Source organism: Geotrypetes seraphini, chromosome 15 (genome assembly GCF_902459505.1).
Source record: "Geotrypetes seraphini chromosome 15, aGeoSer1.1, whole genome shotgun sequence".
Lineage (NCBI taxonomy): Eukaryota > Metazoa > Chordata > Amphibia > Gymnophiona > Dermophiidae > Geotrypetes > Geotrypetes seraphini.
This window is the reverse complement of record NC_047098.1, coordinates 62,208,889-62,227,817: the sequence shown is the minus strand read 5'-3', so window position 1 is coordinate 62,227,817 and position 18,929 is coordinate 62,208,889. Positions and strand designations below refer to the sequence as shown.

Here is an 18,929-nt window from a genome sequence, read left to right as displayed (position 1 = left end):
TTACTTCAAAGAAACTTTTGAAAAGAATATTTTATATATGGTGGTGTATTGGTCCGTTGGGTTCATGGTGGTGTTGGCTGCAGGCTGTCACAGTGAGGACAAGAATCCAAAGTTATTTAATCTCAATTTCCTTATCCGAGACTGCCACTGCTGCCCTTTGTGGCCAAAGCAGAACATCTTCTATACTGGACACCCATACATCCTTATCCTCCTTATAAGATCATGAAGGGCATAGAGAGAGTAGAGAGGGACAGATTCTTCAAACATTCTAAAAATAAAAGAACAAGAGGGCACTCGGAAAAGTTGAAAGGGGACAGATTCAAAACGAATGCTAGGAAGTTCTTCTTTACCCAACGAGTGGTGGACAACTGGAATGCGCTTCCAGAGGGCGTAATAAGGCAGAGTACGGTACTGGGGTTTAAGAAAGGATTGGACAATTTCCTGCTGGAAAAGGGGATAGAAGGGTATAAATAGAGGATCACTACACAGGTCCTGGACCTGTTGGGCCGCCACGTGAGCGGACTTCTGGGCATGATGGACCTCAGGTCTGACCCAGGAGAGGCATTGCTTATGTTCTTATGTTCTCCTTCCTTGTTTCTCTGTATTATGCTTTGATCTTCCCAGACCCGCTTGGGTCATTTTCAACTCCCTTCTCTTTTTTTCTACGTGAATCAAAAACTCGGATAAACTGTTCAGTTTATAACAGTGGTTCTTAAACCTGTCCAGGGGGACCCCAACCAGTTGGGTTTTCAAGCTATCCTTAATGAATATGCATGAGACAGATTTGCATGCCTGTCACCTCTATTATATAGAGGGTTACCAGACGTTCGGATTTTCCCGAACAGGTCCTTTTCGAGGACATGTCCGGGGGTCCGGATGACTTTTCAAACTCCAGCATTGGAAAGCTTTCCATCAAAATCGCGTCAGGAAGGGGCATCCGCATATGCGCTGACACAGCATGGTGAAGTCATTGCGTTGAATCTGTACATGCACGGATGCTGACTGGGGGCAGAATGGGGGTGTCACAGGTGGGACGGGGTGGAACTGGATGGGCCTGGGGGCATGGCCATGGGTCTGGATTTTCCTTTGGGAAAATCGGGTGATCCTAATTATATGCAAATCTTCCTTATGCATATTCATTAGGGATAGCTTGAAAACCCAACTGGCCGGGGTCCCCCAGGACATGTTTAAGAACCACTGCTCTATAACATCGCCAACATCAGCTGCAGCCTGCCCCTCACATATCTCTCTCTTAGTGAACTTCCACCTCTCTGAAGTTCAGCTGCGAGACTATCTTCCAGTCCCAGTTATGCCACTTCTCCCACAGACCTCTCTTCTCAGGTCATTACATTGGCTCTCCATCTATGTGCTTCTTGTTCTGTTTAGGTTGATATTCGCAAAAAGCAAATTTGACCATGTTTCCCCGCTTCTGTCAAAACTTCAATGGCTTCCGGTGATTTCTAGGATTCACGTTAAATGTACCTGCCTAATTTTCAAGATCCTACATGGCATTCTTCCTCTCCTAATCCCACTATCCTGGAATTCTTCGAGATCTGACAGTACCAGATCCGCCCACAAACTCAAATTATTAAAAGGCATCATGTATGCAGGTAAATTAGGGAAATCCCTTTTCTTCAAATTCACTGAGCTTTGGAATAACCTCCCTACCCCGTTGCGGAACCTAGGCTCATTCCAATTATTCCGAAAGCATCTGAAGACCTGGCTTTTCTCCAAAACGTAAAGCTATCTATTTAAAATGTAAAGCTAGATATCCTCTTCATAACCTCTAATTTCTCATTATGTCCTTCCCTCATTTATTGAATTTACCTGTAAACCGTGCCAAGCTCTATCCTTATGGAGATGATGCGGAATACAAACTTAAGGTTTAGTTTAGTTTAGCATGAAAACAAATATGAAATTTTTTAACATGAATAAAAAAACCAAACAAAAACGTTGGGGTCTGTGTCTGCCCCCGGACTTTGCTGCCTCTTACTGCATTCCTTATCTCTTCGTGGAGCAGAAGTGGTTCCTAGGTGCTTCTACCCTGTGTGGAACATTATTGAAAAAAACCCAACTCACTAGCTGACACTTCATGAGGTTTAAAAATCTTCTCCAGGCATGCAAATATATTTCTTTCAATTATATTGTTAATTTTCAGATGCCAAGTTAGAGGGGGGCAAAATTAAAGAACAATAAAGTGAGAACAGGAAGGGAAGGGGAATGGGACCTATATACCACTTTTTTGTGGTTACACATTCAAAGCAGTTTACGTATGTACAGGCACTTATTTTGTACCCAGGGCTAGGAAGATTACCGGTAAGTGGCTTGCCCAGGGACAGTGTCTTTAGTTTATATATGAGGTAGTTTTGAGATGAAAGCTTTTAATATAGCACGAGGGGGAGGGGGGAATTTGTATTCTGCTTTCTGGTATGTGACCTTGGATATAAAGTGGTATTTTTTGATGATTAATTGATGTGCAGTCCATTTCAGAAAAATAAATGTATGAAAAAAATTCTATGGGTTCAAAGCCAGGACATAACTGGTTATAATGGGAGTTACACTTGCTACCAAGCATGTTTCGGATTTGATAAATAGCCTCTGTTGAGCAGCAGCATTCTTCTTCAAGGAGAAGGTAAGGGGCAACCTCAATCCCCCAGTGGCAAACTGGCAAGAAAATAGCTGTTTTATCTTTGTGATCTTAGAAACGTAACTGGCTATCCCAATGCTATTTTTTTTTTTTGCCAGTTTGCCATGATGGGGGGGGGAGGGGATTAAGGGGGCAACCTCATCTTAACTCCAGAAGACATGCTTGGTAGCAAGTGTAACTCCCAGTGTTGGTCTTTAAGACTCTTTTTTTAAAATGGGGGATACATGTTTGTGAAACTGCTGTGCCCAGACCATAGCCCTTGTCATTTGCACAAGCATGGGTTTGATACCTGCGTGTTCTGGCTCTGTAAATGAGGACAAACAGGAATGCAAGATAAATGCTTAAATGTCAATTTACGTAGATATCAAAGGTGAATAGAGCTAATAAAATAGGGGAGGAGAGAGGGGTCTAAATGTTTAAGCTTCTGGGGGCTGGTATAGCAACCAGGTAGGTTCTGGTATTAACGCCTGTCTTTAAGTGCATGCTGCTACCAATCACTCTCCCCTTGTCAACGTGACAGGCGTAATCAAAGGAAATCCTTTTTTTTAAAAAAAAATCAAAAAAATACTTTTTTACAGAAAGGATGGTAGATGTGTGGAACAGAGTTTGTGTCTTAATTCAAGAAAGCCTGGGATAGGCACGTGGGATCTCTTAGGGAGAGGAAGAGATAATGGTTACTATGGATGGGCAGACTGGATGGGCCATTTCGCCAATCTGCCATGTTTCTGTTTCAATAACCATAAAGCTCAATGACATCACAATGCAGGTGTAAAGAGCCTTAGCCAATTGGGAGAGGAGGAGATAGTGGATGCTATGGATGGGGCATTTGACCTTTATCTGCCATCATGTTTCTATGTGTCCCTTCTTTATAGAGTAGGTCTTAGAAGGGCAAAGGGAGAGACCTTGAAGTCTCTGAGTATAGTATTGCTCACACTTTTCCTTAAGGACATAAAATTCCACTTACACACACCACAACTATCTTTTGCATAAGAAAGCTATAGCATCACTAGGCTAGCCATTACAATCTACTGTTCCATACTAGTCCCCCATGCAGGTACGGGGTCCAACCTGACTCTTTGTAGTATTCTGAGAACTAATATGGTGAGGTACTTGCCAAGTCAAAGGTTGCTGGCTTTGTCGTTCAAAAATGTAGAACAGTGTTTCCTAACCTTGTCTTAGAAAGAGACCTATTTATTTAGATTTATATCCTGTTCTCTGAAAAAGCTCAGAACGGTTTCAAGTTAACATACGTAGCGCGTGCAGAACAGTTGGGAACATGGAATCAACAAGGAGGGGGAGATGCATAATTGGTTTGGTTTTCAGGACATGGATAATGGATGTAAATGGTCTCCAATACATGCAAATTTTGGGATTCATGTGGGATAGCTTGAAACCCCGTTTGTAAAACCTTCCTTTTTAAGTAGCCATTCTATGGAATGCATCCCCTCTCACTAGGATCCACTGTGTTCACCTTACAGTCAGAGTTGCTTAGATGGTGACTCCAGCTATACAGAACTAAGGCTGGTATGGGGCAGATGTGCATAGCCTGCGTCTCATATATGGCAATTCAGTTTAGAATGGGCTGGAGAAGGCTTTGACGGAAACTCCAAGGACATGGCTGAGCAGACTTTTATGGTCTATGTCCCGCAAATGACAAGATGGTTTGGATAGGCTGGGGTGGCCTTCGGAAATTCCAGTAGTTGGGAACCTAAGAACAATGCCGGGTGGATTTCTAAGATCTATGTCCCAGAAATGCCAAAGAAATGCAATTTAATCATCAAACAATGACTGTGATGATGGGCAGACTGGATGCACCGTTCAGATCTTTATCTGATGTATTTTACTATGTTACTATGAAGTTGTAGGAAGTGATCTGTCACTTTTTTTCCCTAATGGAGTCTTTTTGACGGTGCAAAGCAGATTGCCTTAATATTGGCCTTCAGAAAAGTGAATGCAAGGCTTCACGGAGAAGCCATTAACAGCCTCCCCTTTTTTCATAGCTGACACTGACCCTGAATAAGAATTTGATTTATTACAAGGCTGCTTTCTGAGAACTGAGAGAGTTTCATTTGGAATTTTTCCATAAAGCAGCCTTAGACATACTCTGTGGTAGAGAATGGCATGGGAGCAAATTTGTCCCCGTGTGATCTCGGTATTCCCATCCCATCCCCATGAGATCTGTCACTGTCCCTGTCCCCCTTTCCTGCAAGTTCTGCCTTACCTGCAGAAGCCTCAACCACTTATGATTTTAAAGTGTTCAAGTCTTGTGCAGATGAGAACAGAGCTTGTAGGAATGTGACAGGGATGGGGACAGAGAGATCCTATGGGATAAGGAAAATTTCTCATTCTCTACTCTAAGGTTCCCTGATTTATTCTTCAAAGTCACTAGAATAGGACAAACATTTAAACCACCTTGGAGGGCATTGTACAATGCCTATTGCGGTCCTGATTGTTCTGTGCAATATATGTTGCAAGCTGGACACAAGGGAATCAGTGTGCGATTCCTAACTCCTTTGTGAACCACAAGAGGGGGGAGAAGGGGTTGAGTAGCATTTGTACCTGAAGAATGTTGACAGACTTATAGGTGGATAACGTTGCGTTTGATATCATCTGAGATGGCATCTGCTTTGTATTTATAATGCCATCACTGGCAACGCTGAATCGGTTTGCCCTAATCGGAGCAAATGTTTTCTCCCCCTTTATTCTTCAGATATTATCGTAAATATGAAGGGAAGGAGGTAAATATAGACATGTTAGTATTTAACATTAAAGATTATGAGGTCCAGATAGTTTCCCTGTTCTTTTCTCCAACTTTTTATTCGCATTTTTACTGATAGGATCCTAGAAATTTGTTGCCTGCTATTTTTTGGTTCATTATGCTTTGTGTTACCTCCACTTTCATTGATTGTCTTCTTTGCAATCATTCTCCTTTTTTTGAAGAAAATTTTTTCTGTGTTACTGTAACCTTCCCCTCCCCGAGATCCTTCGCTGGGTGTGGATTGCTCTGTGGTGAGACCCAGGGTGCATACTTATAGCAAATGGAATTGTCCTGATTAGGTCTGTTATCCATAGAATATCAAGTTCTTGGGGTTCTTGGGATAAATCACTCTGGTAACATCCGCATCTACAGACTCTTAGTCCAGCCATATTTTGTTTGAGCCAGTAGCATTTACTGAAGGTTTTGCAAATAGCGGAATAAGTAGAAAGTACATAAAGATTCAAAATATAAAATATGTAATGTAATGTAATTTATTTCTTATATACCGCTACATCCGTTAGGTTCTAAGCGGTTTGAAGAAAATATACATTAAGATTATAAATGAGAAGTAAGAAGGTACTTAAAAAATTCCCTTACTGTCCCGAAGGCTCACAATCTAACTAAAGTACCTGGAAATTAATAAAGAAGAGAAAATAAAGATGGTTGAAAAAAGAAAAATTCTATGTGAACTTATAGGATGGAAATTAAACTGACAGTGAAGAACTGTATGAAAAATACATATGGAATGCAGTTAGAGAGGGTAGGTTACAATCTATTGATGGTATTTGTTTAATTGGAAGGTGTTAAGGTGGGTAATTTGGGGGAAGGTTATCTGAAGGTAGGTGAATTTCCTCTGTACTCTGGAGTAGAACATAACATAACAAACCATTTATATACCACAGTACCTCTCAGTTCTATGCAGTTTACAAATGTGAATAGAGAATTATAACATTTATGAAATTTATCAAATAAGTGAGTTTTCAATAGCCTTCTAAAAATTTGATACGAGCCGGAACTTGATATCAAATTACTAAAATTATTTCCTCATAAACTCGCCTAATGTTCTATTTAAAAAGCGCTTGTAGATATAACTTTTTACTGTTGGAAACGAAAATATAGTAAGTTTACACAAAGTTGGTTTTCTGTCTGCAAAGTTGGTCCACAAGATAGGTTGCTATGAGACCATACAATGTCTTATAACAAATGCAACCCATTTTGAAAAGAATCCTTGCTTCAACTGGAAGCCGATGTAAAATCCGATAGTACTTTGTCACATGATCTTTTTTTTTTTTAATTTTATTGCGGTGTTCTGTATAAATTACAGTCTGTTAATGTTCTTTTTATAGAAAGCTAGATAGATGACTGCATCAAAAGTCTAAAAACTGAAAATTCAAAACATGATCTAATAGTCTGATGTTTCCAAAACATAAAATAACTTTTTTTTAACAAGGCGTTAATTTGAACATCAAATGAGAGGTTCCTATCTTAAGTAAATTCCTAAAATTTTGATAATCAGAATAATAGAATAAGCAGTTCCACTCAGTTGTAGTATATCCTCCTTGATTTTACCTAATGGTGAGGCTAGAAAAATTTTTTTTTTCCCAGTATTAAGTTTCAATTTAAATTCTCTCATCCATGATTCTACTGCCTGAATTATTGTCATTAGAAACTGTAAAGTTTCAAATGAGAGGAATGTGATTGGGACCTCAATAGTTATGTCATCTACATAACTATAAAATTTAACTTTAAAGGAAGCTAAGTAAAGATTAAATAATGTGGGGGAAATTGGGGAGCCTTAAGAGACTCCACATTAGAGAATGACACGGTGACAAAATTCATCACCATTCCCGTCCCCGCGGATAACCGCGGAAAAACCTTCTTCATGTCATTCTTTAAGGAGAGAGGGAAGAATCAGAGTATGAATGGCCACAACCACTGACCCTCAAGCTTTGCTTTGAAGAATGCTGGTGTAGAAGGACTGAGGTTGAAATAGACACTAGAAAATGACATGGGATTATTTCCCGTGGTTATCCGCGGGGATGGGAACGGTGATGAATTTTGTTACCGTGTCATTCTCTACTCCACATTAATTTTTCCATTTGTGTGAATAATGAACGTTAGAAACAACCCAATAGATTCGATGATCCAAAAAACCCTGAACCATTGTAGTACTAGACCAGATATAATCCTACTACTACTTATCACTGTACATTTTGACATTTATAGACGGTCCCTGCTTGGAAGAACTTACAATCTAACTTGCACAGACAGACATGACATATAGGGTCGGGGATGCAGAACCCAAGGTGAGAAGAGTTAGTAGTCGAAAGCACTCTCAAAGAGGTGGGCTTTTAACTGAGCCTTTGAATCCAGGCATCTTATTAAAATTTCACAGTCAACAAGATCAGATGCACTACCAAGATCAAACTGCAGAATCATAGCAAGGTTTGGACAAGTTCCTGGAGGAAAATTCCATAGTCTGTTATTGAGAAAGACATGGGGAAAGCCACTGCTTGCCCTGTATTGGTAGCATGGAATATTGCTACACCTTGAGTTTTGGCCAAGTACTAGTGACCTGGATTGGCCACCATGAGAACAGGCTACTGGGCTTGATGATGATGATGATGATAATAATAATAACTTCTTTTATGCCGCCATAACCAAAAGTTCTAGGCAGTTTACACTAAAAAGAGCTGGACAATTGACGAAATACAATAATACAGTTAAAAATACAAATATTTGTAAAATAGAATTTCAATAATAAAACTCACTAAGTAATAAACCTATCGAACAAAGATATAGGAAAATTTTAATAATGCTCTTGCCTCCAAAGGCAGCCAATGAAGTAAACGATAATATGGACTAATATGGTCGTTCTTTTTTTAAACCAAAAATCAATCGAACAGCTGTATTCTGAATTATCCTTAATTTCCTTAGAATTTTGTTGGGGTGCTCCTAAATAGATGATGTTACAATAGTCTAAAATAGCTAAAACTAATGCCTGCACCAATAGTCTGAACAATAAAGGATCAAAATATTTTTTATGGTTCTTAATTTCCACAATGTAAAAAAGCACTACGTTTGTGTGTTCTGCTAGTGTTAAATGTCGGTTTGTGTGACTCCCATGGCCCATTGTTCTGACCCAGTAAGGCTATTCTTATGTTCTTATGTTCATACATTTACCAAATAACTGGTGGAGATAGTCAAGCAAAGATTCCTCCTAGAATTTCTTTTCTTTAGAAAGAGCTATAAGTAAAATTGAGCAGGTAATCTTTTCCCCTTCCTTTTGTTTCAAATTCCTACCCTGTTATATTTACTTTATAATTGTATTTAATCCATTTTATTTTTTCCTTGTGTTTGGTTGGTATATAGTTATGGAAATCATTGTCAGCAAAATGTCATTCGTTTATGTCACCCTAATTTGCAACATTTTTTGTAAATCGCATTGAAGTAAGATTTTGCGATCAAATCAAAATTTTATTAAACTTGAAACACAGTCTCTGTACTATGGCAGGAACGAAAGCCAGATTGAGAAAAGTGCAAAATACAGAATTGTTCAAGTATTTACCAAACCTTCTATTAGTTTGGTAAAAAGGGAATAGCTGCTCTTGCTCTGTAATTACTAGTAAGGGTTAAAGATTCCTTGGGATTTTGAATTATTGGTGTAATTATATGTCTCGAGTCTATGGGGAGTGTCTCATTTTGCATTTAAAGACTTCTTGTTAAATGTGCATTGGTGCCAAAAAATTTGCAGGACACTGGCCTAAATGAATGAACTGAGGTGTCCTGTGGTACTTTTGGGATGTTCATGTGCTACCCATGGCGTAAAAAAATAAAATTTATTTTTTAGTGGCGGGGAGGGGAATGAGTGTTTCCTGTGCTAATTAGTTAGAGCACCAACCTTGTTATGTGCTAGCTGATTAATAATAATATAATAATAATAATAATAATAACTTCTTTTATACCGCCATCACCAGCAGTTCTAGGCGGTTTACATAAAAGAGAACTGGACAATCGGTGAAAAATACAATTGCGCTTAGCATATGCATTAATACCATCTACATGATGGGTGGCTGTAGGAGTTCAATGCTAATAGCAAAATTTGTGGGAGAACGGTATAGAAAATGGAAAAAATAAATAAATTATGCTTACCTGCTTAGATGCCACTAGGCATAATTCTATAAATGGTGCCTAGCGGATGATTGACAGTTCTGCTCAACAGGTGCTGGTTATAGAATCAGGTCCACAGTGCTCATTGTAGCAAGTAAATCTTGGCCTCTATGGGGCACCCAAGTGTATAGCTGACAGATGGACTAGGTCAGGGGTAGGCAATTCCAGTCCTCGAGAGCTGGAGCCAGGTTAGGGGGGGGAAATTGTTTGGTTGTACATTTGGTGATCTCGACCTTGTTGTACTGTTGTGCTGTATTGTGTATTTACTGATCGTGCACCAATAAAACATGATTTATACTAAAGAAGGTTTTAATAATGATATTGTTAGTTAATTTTTTATTGCGTTTCTCCTGTTGAAACATGTTTAGCATTTTTAAATATGTATGTACGTAATTTTGTAATCCGCAAGGTTTTTATGTGGTATATGTGGTCTATTGATATACCGCCTAAATGTATAAACGCACAAGGCGGTTTAGGTATCAAATCATAAGAAAAGAGCAGGAGCATTCAGATAGGACAGAATAATGAAACAGACTAAAAGCAAAAAGAAATGAATCTAAACAAAGAAACAGTAAAATAAAAACTTTATTTACCAAGGTGGTGTACAACAGCTAGACATAGGCAGAATTACACCAGTAAAATTATTCAAACAACGGTGTACATTCTAGCATTGTATGTTGCTTACAATGTCAATACAATGAAAACATCTTAAATCTTTATTGATTTTTAATCTAAATATGGGGGGGGGGGTGTCTTGCCTGCAGCAGTCAGCAAGTGTTTGGCCCTTACAAAGGCAGTTAGGTATCAAAGGCATCTTGGAACAGGAATGTTTTCAGCTTTGTTTTAAAATGGAGCAGAGATAGTTCTTCTCGAATGTAATTGGGGATAGAATTCTAAAGAGATGGTGTGGTCACTGCAAAGTTGTTTGATCTTATCGTGTTAATATGCTTTAGAGATGGAACTGAAAAGAGGTTTTGAGTCATAGAACGGAGTGCTGTAGATGGCAGTAGGGAATGAGTAGGCTATTGATATTTGTAAAAAGAATAAAAGCAATGCTTTCTTTTTAATCCCTGGTCGGGATTCATATGGTGGAACCTGACAGCACATTTATTATTTCTCTGTCCCTCTTGAGACTTTAGGTTTTGGTTTGCTTCAATGGAGATGTACAGTAGGTTTTTCAGTCTTAGCTGCTGGATATATTAATATTTCTGTTATCTCCCTGTGGCGTACCAGGCCTATTATAAAACTACAAGACATTTTTGAAATGTCCAAAAATCCAATTTGCTTATGATTAATACAGGAACAGGTGCAATATGATTTCTGTGCCAAATCTGTTGTGAACAGTATGCCTTGCAGAGCATATGCTGGAAAAAACAATATTTGTACATTTGTCTTTTGTTATTACAATAAAGGGATGGGAGCATTGGAGAGTGGGGGGTTTTTTCTGCCTCGAGACACAGAGCTTCTAAGAACCTCTGCCTATCATGGTACGTAGAGATCAGGGAGTCAAACCATTACATTTTTTGGTTTGGTAGATGTTTGGATTTAGCTACAAATGAAATTCTGGTTTAGGCTAGTAAAGAAGCAATTACAGTGTTCCCTCGCAAATTCATGATTCGCTATTTGCGGACTCAGTTATTCGCAATATTTTCTGACTGCCTCTTTCGAAAGGGAATGAGTCCACGAATCAGCCTTATGCACAACTGATTCCTCCTCCTCTCCCCCCTGGTCATCCAATTAGCCTTCTGCACAGCCAATTCCTCCTCCTCCCTCCCCCTGGTCAGCCAATCAGCCTTCTGCACAGCTGATTCCTCCTCCTCCCTCCCCCTGGCCAGCCAATCAGCCTTCTGCACAGCCGATTCCTCCTCCTCTCTCCCCCCCCCCCCTGGAGCATACCGGGTATGATTTACTGCACCCGCCGGCGGTGCTGTAGTTGCTTTTGTACGTTTTTTGCCTGGATGTTTTTATTTCTGAAAATGGGCAAAAAAGGTAGACGTCCTAAGAACCAAAACGTATACCTAGCTCATTTTCGAAAATAAAAGATTGACGTTTGGCAGCTTTGAAAATGGACATTTTTCCTGCTGGGTTTGTGGATGTCTTGCACAAAACATCCAACCTCAGACTTGGGCACATTTTTGATTATGTCCCTCTTAGTGATTGGTTCCTTAACTACTTTGTGCCATCAGCAAGAGTTCATTGTAGAGAAGCTGATCTGAAAGAGAACTGAAGTTTTACTGGTTCTAGACTGGTTAGACTGGTTCTAGACTGGTTCTAGGCTCTGCACATCCACCTCACACAATGTGACATCCTTACTACAGCCTAGTAAACAAGGAATTTTACGTTCCATGAAGACCAAGTATAAAGACAGTTTTCTAAATTACTTGCTTGAGCAATTAACAGAGGCATAAAAATTCAAGACTTTCTCAAGGAGTTCAATCTTAAGGAAGCTATTTATCCACTTGCCAGTGCCTGGAAAGATGTAACTAGATCAGCATTGAAAAAAAATGCTTGGGGTAAAGGTTTCCAAGTTTTATTAAGAATTTGATTGATCGCCTATCGTGGATTCTAGGCGATATACAATTTAAAAAACGGGGGAAAACAGAATACATGGACACGACAGACATACGGTTAAACAGGAGAGGGCAGAACTACAATGAATTTTAGAAAAGAGAACAAAAAAAGGAAAAATAAACCAAGAGGAAAAGGAGAACTGCTTAATGGCTGTGAGCTACCTGTTAAGGAGAAGAAGGGGATGCATCAGCACTCGAAGGCGTCTTTGAAGAGGAAACATTTCAATGTGCATGTGCAGATGCCCTCTGGACGCAGGACCTTCCAAAACCTGGACAAACTGCCGGGTTTTTGAAATCCCTCGGGCACCCAGACCATTGGAAAGGGAGGGAAGGAGATGCCAGAGCATGGGAGGGGGAGGCTTAGGGAGAGGTGGAAAGGAAGGAGAGGAGAGAGATACAAGTGCATGGGGGAAAGTGAATGGAAGCAGACAGAGATGCCAGACAATGGGGTGAGGTAGGGTGGGAAGGAAGGAAAAGAGAAGAGAGACATGGCAGAGCATGGGGAAGGGAATAGAGAGAGAAGAGAGACATGGAGAGAGAATGAAGCTGAAATGAATCTTGTTTAAAGGAGAGAAGGGGCACAGGATAGACAGTTTATGGAAGAAGCATAGAAAGAGGGGAAAATGTCATACAGAAGGGGGAGAGGGTAACAGTGGATGGAAGGGTCAGAGAGAGGGCGGATACTGGATGGAAAGGAGAGTGAAGAGAAGATGAGGAAAGCAGAAACCAGAGATGACAAAAAGAAGGAAACCCCCCCCCACACTTTTTTTGTTGCTTTAGAATAAAGTAATATTGTAGCTGTATTGATAAACATTTATAAATGGAAATAATGTAATCTTTTTATTGGACTAATTTTAATACATTTTTTATTTACTAACTTTCGGAAACCAAAACCCCTTTTTCGGGTCAGGATTGGATTCCGTATCAGCAGTACAGTATACTGAGGAAGGAAATTGTGGCCTCTGCAAGCTAATTGAAAAATGGATTAGTCCAATCAAATGCTATTGCCTATTTTCCATTTTTTGTTTTATTTCTACAGTATTTGGGAATTATTTTTTTTTCAAATTTACAACTGCCATCTTTATACAGTACTAGGGAACATTCACTGTCTGGCTTCATGGCAGTTCAGTTTGACTTCTGTGTATAGATTTCTATTTTAAGTTTGTGATTTCTTATGCCATACTGGACGAGGGTGTTCATGGTTTTCTGTTGGCATCAATCTGTATTAATCTGGCTTGTCTAGTTTTACAGTTGGGTGTATTGATGTTCTTAAACACTGCAGTGAGCACTAGAAGTTATTTGACTCACGGATATTAAAAATAATTTTTTAATATGGTGGATGGGGGTGTTAAAAATGATCATCCCCGAATATAAGAATTATGCAAAAATGATATACATAACCATATGCATTCTTTTGTTATCAAATGTATTTATTTTTTTCTGCTGATGGAGTGTTCTGGAACTTTTGTTCTTATTTGTAATTTGGATTTTTCTTTTCAGAGGGCCCACGTAGGTTCAGTGGTCCACAGTGGCACATGCAGAACATCATTAATGACTCGGTGGAGAGCTCGGATGATGAATTCTTTGACGCACGAGGTTTGTTTTGTATAAACCTACTTCTTGCTGATGCTTATAGAAGGAAATCATATCAGACATTCAGACTAATATAGCATAAAACCTATAAAGGAAATGTTAGAGTAAATAAAGAAGACATGCAATTTGTATGGATGTTTTTCCTGGAGAACATTATTCCCATAAGTTTATAACAGTTGATCTATTTTTAAGCAATCTCTCAAATTTATAGCTAGTAAATTATTAGGGGGTGAAGACGGGGTTTGGGGCCTTTTTCTGATGAAACTTTCACTGTCACATTTAACAAAACTGATATTTCCTCTAGCTTTTGTGGGAGTCTGCCATCAATACTTTTGATCAGCAGGTTTACCGTAATTGTCTTGAAGTTTGAATGCATAAATAGTCACACTTAAAAGGTTGCCAGAGGTTGTGGTAAGAGTAGCTGGTTTTAAGAAAGGTTTGGACAATTTCCTGGAGAAAAAGTCCATAGTCTGTTATTGAGAAAGACATGGGGGGAAAGCCACTGCTTGCCCTGGATCGGTAGCATGAAATGTTGCTACTCCTTGGGTTTTGGCCAGGTACTAGTGACCTGGATTGACCACCGTGAGAACAGGCTACTGGGCTTGATGGACCTTTGGTCTGACTCAGTAAGGCTATTCTTTTGTTCTTCTTATGTACAGCACTGCGTGCGTTTTGTAGCGCTATAGAAATAATTATTATTAGTAGTAATAGTATTATTATATGTACATTCCCCATACAGTTCAAACTGAGACAATTGGGATGTCTCATGTGGGTCCTGGGACCAGTGTAAGTCCTGACGTCCAGGAGCAGTCTGGGTAGACGTGGATATTCAGTACTGGTGCCTGAACATGGCCCATCATTGATATATCTGAGTCTGTGTAGACCAGGGGTGTCAAAGTCCCTCCTGGAGGGCCGAAATCCAGTCGGGTTTTCAGGATTTCCCCAATGAATATGCGTGAGATGTATTAGCATACAGTGCATGCAAATAGATCTCATGCATATTCATTGGGGAAATCCTGAAAACCCGACTGGATTGTGGCCCTCCAGGAGGGACTTTGACACCCCTGGTATAGACTGAAAACCCACCTCTTTGAGACAGCCCTCAACTCATAACCCTGCTCCTCTCTGCTCACCACCCTATCCAGCAGTTTAACCATCCTTCCTAACTGTATCCCCCGCCCCTATGTATCTGCTTTGTCTGTTTAGATTGTAAGGTCTCTTGAGCAGGGGGCCGTCTCCTTCGTGACTCTGTGCAGCACTGCGTACGTCTGGTAGCGCTCTAGAAATAATTAATAGTAATAGTAGTAATAATTTAGTTGGCAAGAGCACACAAATACAAATCCATTTATTCCAAGGGACTATGTACTACCTATCTTGTCCTCATCTAATATCGACGCTTGGTCCCTTGACTATATGATGAGCTGTATTGTTGAAAAGCATTAGCATCGTATCTGGTTGAATGTTCTGATGTTCTTATTAGGTATTTCATAAGTATTATGCTGACATTGTATTATATCTCATTCAAATTTCAGTGTTAATAAGTATATTTTTTTGAAACTGTTTCATGATACTGCTGATTTTGAGTTTCTTATTCACCCCCTCCCCCTCTTTTTTTTTTTTAACAAAACTATAGCGCAGTTTTTAGCGGCAGTAACAAATGAATTCTATGAGCATCTAAGCTATTACCACAGCGGCCGGTGCTAAAAACGGCACTACGGTTTTGTAAAAGGGGGAGTTTCAATGTATTTGTTTATATTTGGTCTTTTTTTTACTACTGTTATGCTGTTAACAAAATTTTAAGATTTATGTTGAATTGCACTTGGGTGAATCTCTTCGTAAATCAATAATTACTAGCTGCTGCCGACTGATTATTGCCTGTAAACTTATCTCGCATACATTCATTGTAGACAACCCATTTGTTTTTCGGGATGAGTCCCAAAGACTGATGGTTTTGCCCCACTTTATTTAACTGCTTTGATCAATTTATTTGTGAGTAGGAAAAAAAATTATTCTCCCATAATCAATATCTAATTAATTTTTTCAGCTGTAAAACAAGTTAACTCTTATAAACAATTGGGCCCTGAGTCTGTAAACTGTGCCTGAAACGGGCGCTGAGGAACGCGGTGCAGAGTGTCCATCGATCTTGAGTTAGATGCTGCTTATAGAATTGCCCCTAGCGATGCCCCCTATTTATGCTAGGGTTTTCTTGGCCTAAATACTGGTACCTAGATGCAAAGCACACCCAAGGTCTGCCTACGATCCGCCCTTAAGCACGTCTACATTCTGGAAGGCGCCTTGTACTAGACACCTACCTGAAAGTTGTAGGGTTCAATAAAATATATTTGAAAACAACTATCAGAATAGTCTTCCTTCATAATAGTAAACATTACCCCCCCCCCTTTTAACTAAGCAACGATAGAGGTTTCTACCACAGCCCAGAACGCTAAATGCTCCAATGCTCATAGAATTCCTACCTCTACCACTGGTTAGTACAAGAGGGCCTTAGTTTGGGATGAGGGCTTGGCTGTGCATCCTCTCTTAAATTTCCAGCATATTTAACACACTCGCACTCTCACTCACTCTCACACTCTCTCACACGCTTTACTAAGACACAGTAGAGGTTTCTACCATGGCCTGGAGAGCTAAATGCTCTGATGCTAATCTAACAATGCTCTAGTTAGTCCAATAACAAAGGTATCACTTGGATTCGTTTTGTTTTATATCTTTTTATTTCTACATATTCCCCCCTTTATGAAGCTGCGTTAGGGTTTTTATTGTAGGCCATAGTGGTAAAAGCTCTGACACTCATTTGAATTCTATGAGCATTGGAGCCTTGACTGCTGTGGCCTGCAATAAAAAAAGTCTAGCGTGGCTTCATAAAAGGAGGGGATTATCTTTAAGAGTGGACCAGGGGTAGGCAAGTCCGGTCCTCAAGAGTCACAGGCAGGTCAGGTTTTCAGGATATCCACAATGAATATGTACGAGATGGATTTGCATGCACTGCCTCCTTGAGATGCAAATCTATCTCATGCATATTTATTATGGATATCCTGAAAACCTGACCTGCCTGTGGCTCTTGAGGACCGGAATTGCCTACCCCTGGAGTGGACTAACACGGCTGCCACACCATTTCTTTCAAATTAGATTCTAAAATACTTTACAGGTAGCTGTATCAAGTTCCCAGCAAGGACAATGACTGCTAATTAAGGGATGGCACACACCCTTCAATTTAATTCAATAAAGCAACAATAAGAACATTTTCATGATTGTACACCCACATCCATTTCTTAGACAGTCTGTAGCACTTCAAATGCCTACCATAACCTACAGCTGGCCTATTATAGCTGAAGATTTATAGTGCTTTGGTTATACTCCTTGTTGGTCGGGTACTACCAGATTTACTTGTTCTCAAACCAAGCTTTGGGTGCTGTGCCTATTTTTAAAAGTTGTGATGGATGTTTACTATACAATAGTAGTTATTGAACTGTAGCATGCTTTATCGGTGCTGCCACCTAGTGGCTAGATGAGTGTTCGCTCAACATGCATGCCTCGGGAGTCTGCAACTGCAGGGGACAGTTTTCTGTTTGTACCTAATAGATGGCAATATGATACTAGTAGTAATACCTATTGGACACTGCGATTTATTTATACCAACAAGAAAAGAATTAAGATTACAAACAATTAGAGCAAGTATTTTTTCTTGCGTAGGCCCTGCAGAATGGTATAGACTTCCGGCCTATGTAAGGCAGCAAGAGACGCTGAGTACTTAAAAAAAAATAAAAAAAATAGCTGAAATGGCACCTATTTTGTCAAATGAAGTATGGCTGCTGAAGAATTGTCAACTGGAAGAAAATGTACAGCATGGTTTAGTGCTAAATTGTTCTGTGGTATGATTTTATATGTATGTTTTGTGATATTTATTATATGTATGTGATTTTGTGATCTGCCTTGTTAAAGGCAAACTATAAATAAAAAAAAACTATAAACTATTGGCTATAAAATTTATGAAGAAGCAATAAGATGTCCTATATTTGTAATTTACGAGTATATCAACTATGCACCATATTTCATCAGTCCATCTTTCTTTAATTTTATTCTTTTTAATATTACGTTTTTCTAATTTACAGTCCATTCTCGTTGTTCACGCATTCACGATGTGCAATTTCACCTGCCTGCGGTTGCATCAATTGCAACCAATATTCCCATTAGCACCACTGTGTTAACGCATTTGCAGACCGGCGCGTAAGAAACCAGTTTTTTTGCTTTCACTTTCACCTTGCGCTCAGGCTTTGCTTCCAGATATTGCCCCCAAGTGCATGGAGAGTGAATTACTGGTACTTCAAGTACTGTCCTAACCCCTTTTTCCCCAATAGGATCTACTGTTCATTTTCTGCGGTTTTGAGGCGCAACATGTACTACTAGAATCTAACCTCTATTTTCCCATAACCTCAATGTTTGGTTCACGATTTCACAGTTCGCCTACATTTTTGGGAACCGTACTACCACGAATAATGAGAATGGACTGTATATTTTCCTTAAAATCCTTCAACGTCTTAAAGCTCTTCAATTCTTCTCATTTGTTTCCTTAGTTTAGATAGCTTTGTGATCTTCTTTTCAGGGGAAATAGTGCCAACATTAATTACGTTTTAAACTAAACTAAACCTTAAGCTTATATACCGCAACCTCTCTATAAAGATAGAGCACGGCACGGTTTACATGAAAAATAAAATAAGGAAAAATACATAATAAGAATGAGTGAATATGAAGAGAGCAGCGAAACTTACATTTTTGAGAATAGCCCAGTTTTCAGATGTTTTTGGAATAATTGAAAGAAGCCCAGATTCCGCAGCTGGGTAGGAAGGTTATTCCAAAGCTCAGTGATTTTGAAGAAAAGAGATTTCCCTAATTTTCCAGCATAGATAACACCTTTTAACGAGGGAAAAGATAGTTTAAGTTTTTGGATGGATCTGGTAGCATCAGGTCTCCCAGAATTCCAAGATAGTGGAATTAGAGGAGGAAGAATGCCATGCAAGATCTTGAATGTTAGGCAGGCACGTTTTGCCTCGGGTTGTCTCAAAGCATATTTCCTATATAGCAATAACCAAAATTATTAATCACCTTATCTTGCAAATGCCTAAATCTACCTACTATAATACATTCCTCGGCTCATACCTTAATTTTCTGGCAGTCC

The 18,929-nt window shown here is 39.4% G+C and overlaps 1 protein-coding gene across 8 annotated transcripts in view; it reads left to right on the top strand.

The window, feature by feature from the left end:
* PITPNM3 (PITPNM family member 3) overlaps window positions 1-18,929 on the top strand; it is a 407,952-nt gene that overhangs the window by 112,407 nt on the left and 276,616 nt on the right. For 7 of the 8 annotated variants that reach the window (XR_004537058.1, XR_004537057.1, XM_033921386.1 and 4 more), the window contains one exon: window positions 13,646-13,741. The exons of the other annotated variant lie outside the window; for it this stretch is intronic. Coding sequence is in view for 5 of the 7 variants with exons in the window: in XM_033921386.1 (XP_033777277.1) it covers window positions 13,646-13,741 (96 nt within the window). In the remaining 2 variants the exon portion in view is untranslated. The remainder of the gene's footprint in view (window positions 1-13,645; window positions 13,742-18,929) is intronic. 8 annotated transcript variants of the gene reach the window in all.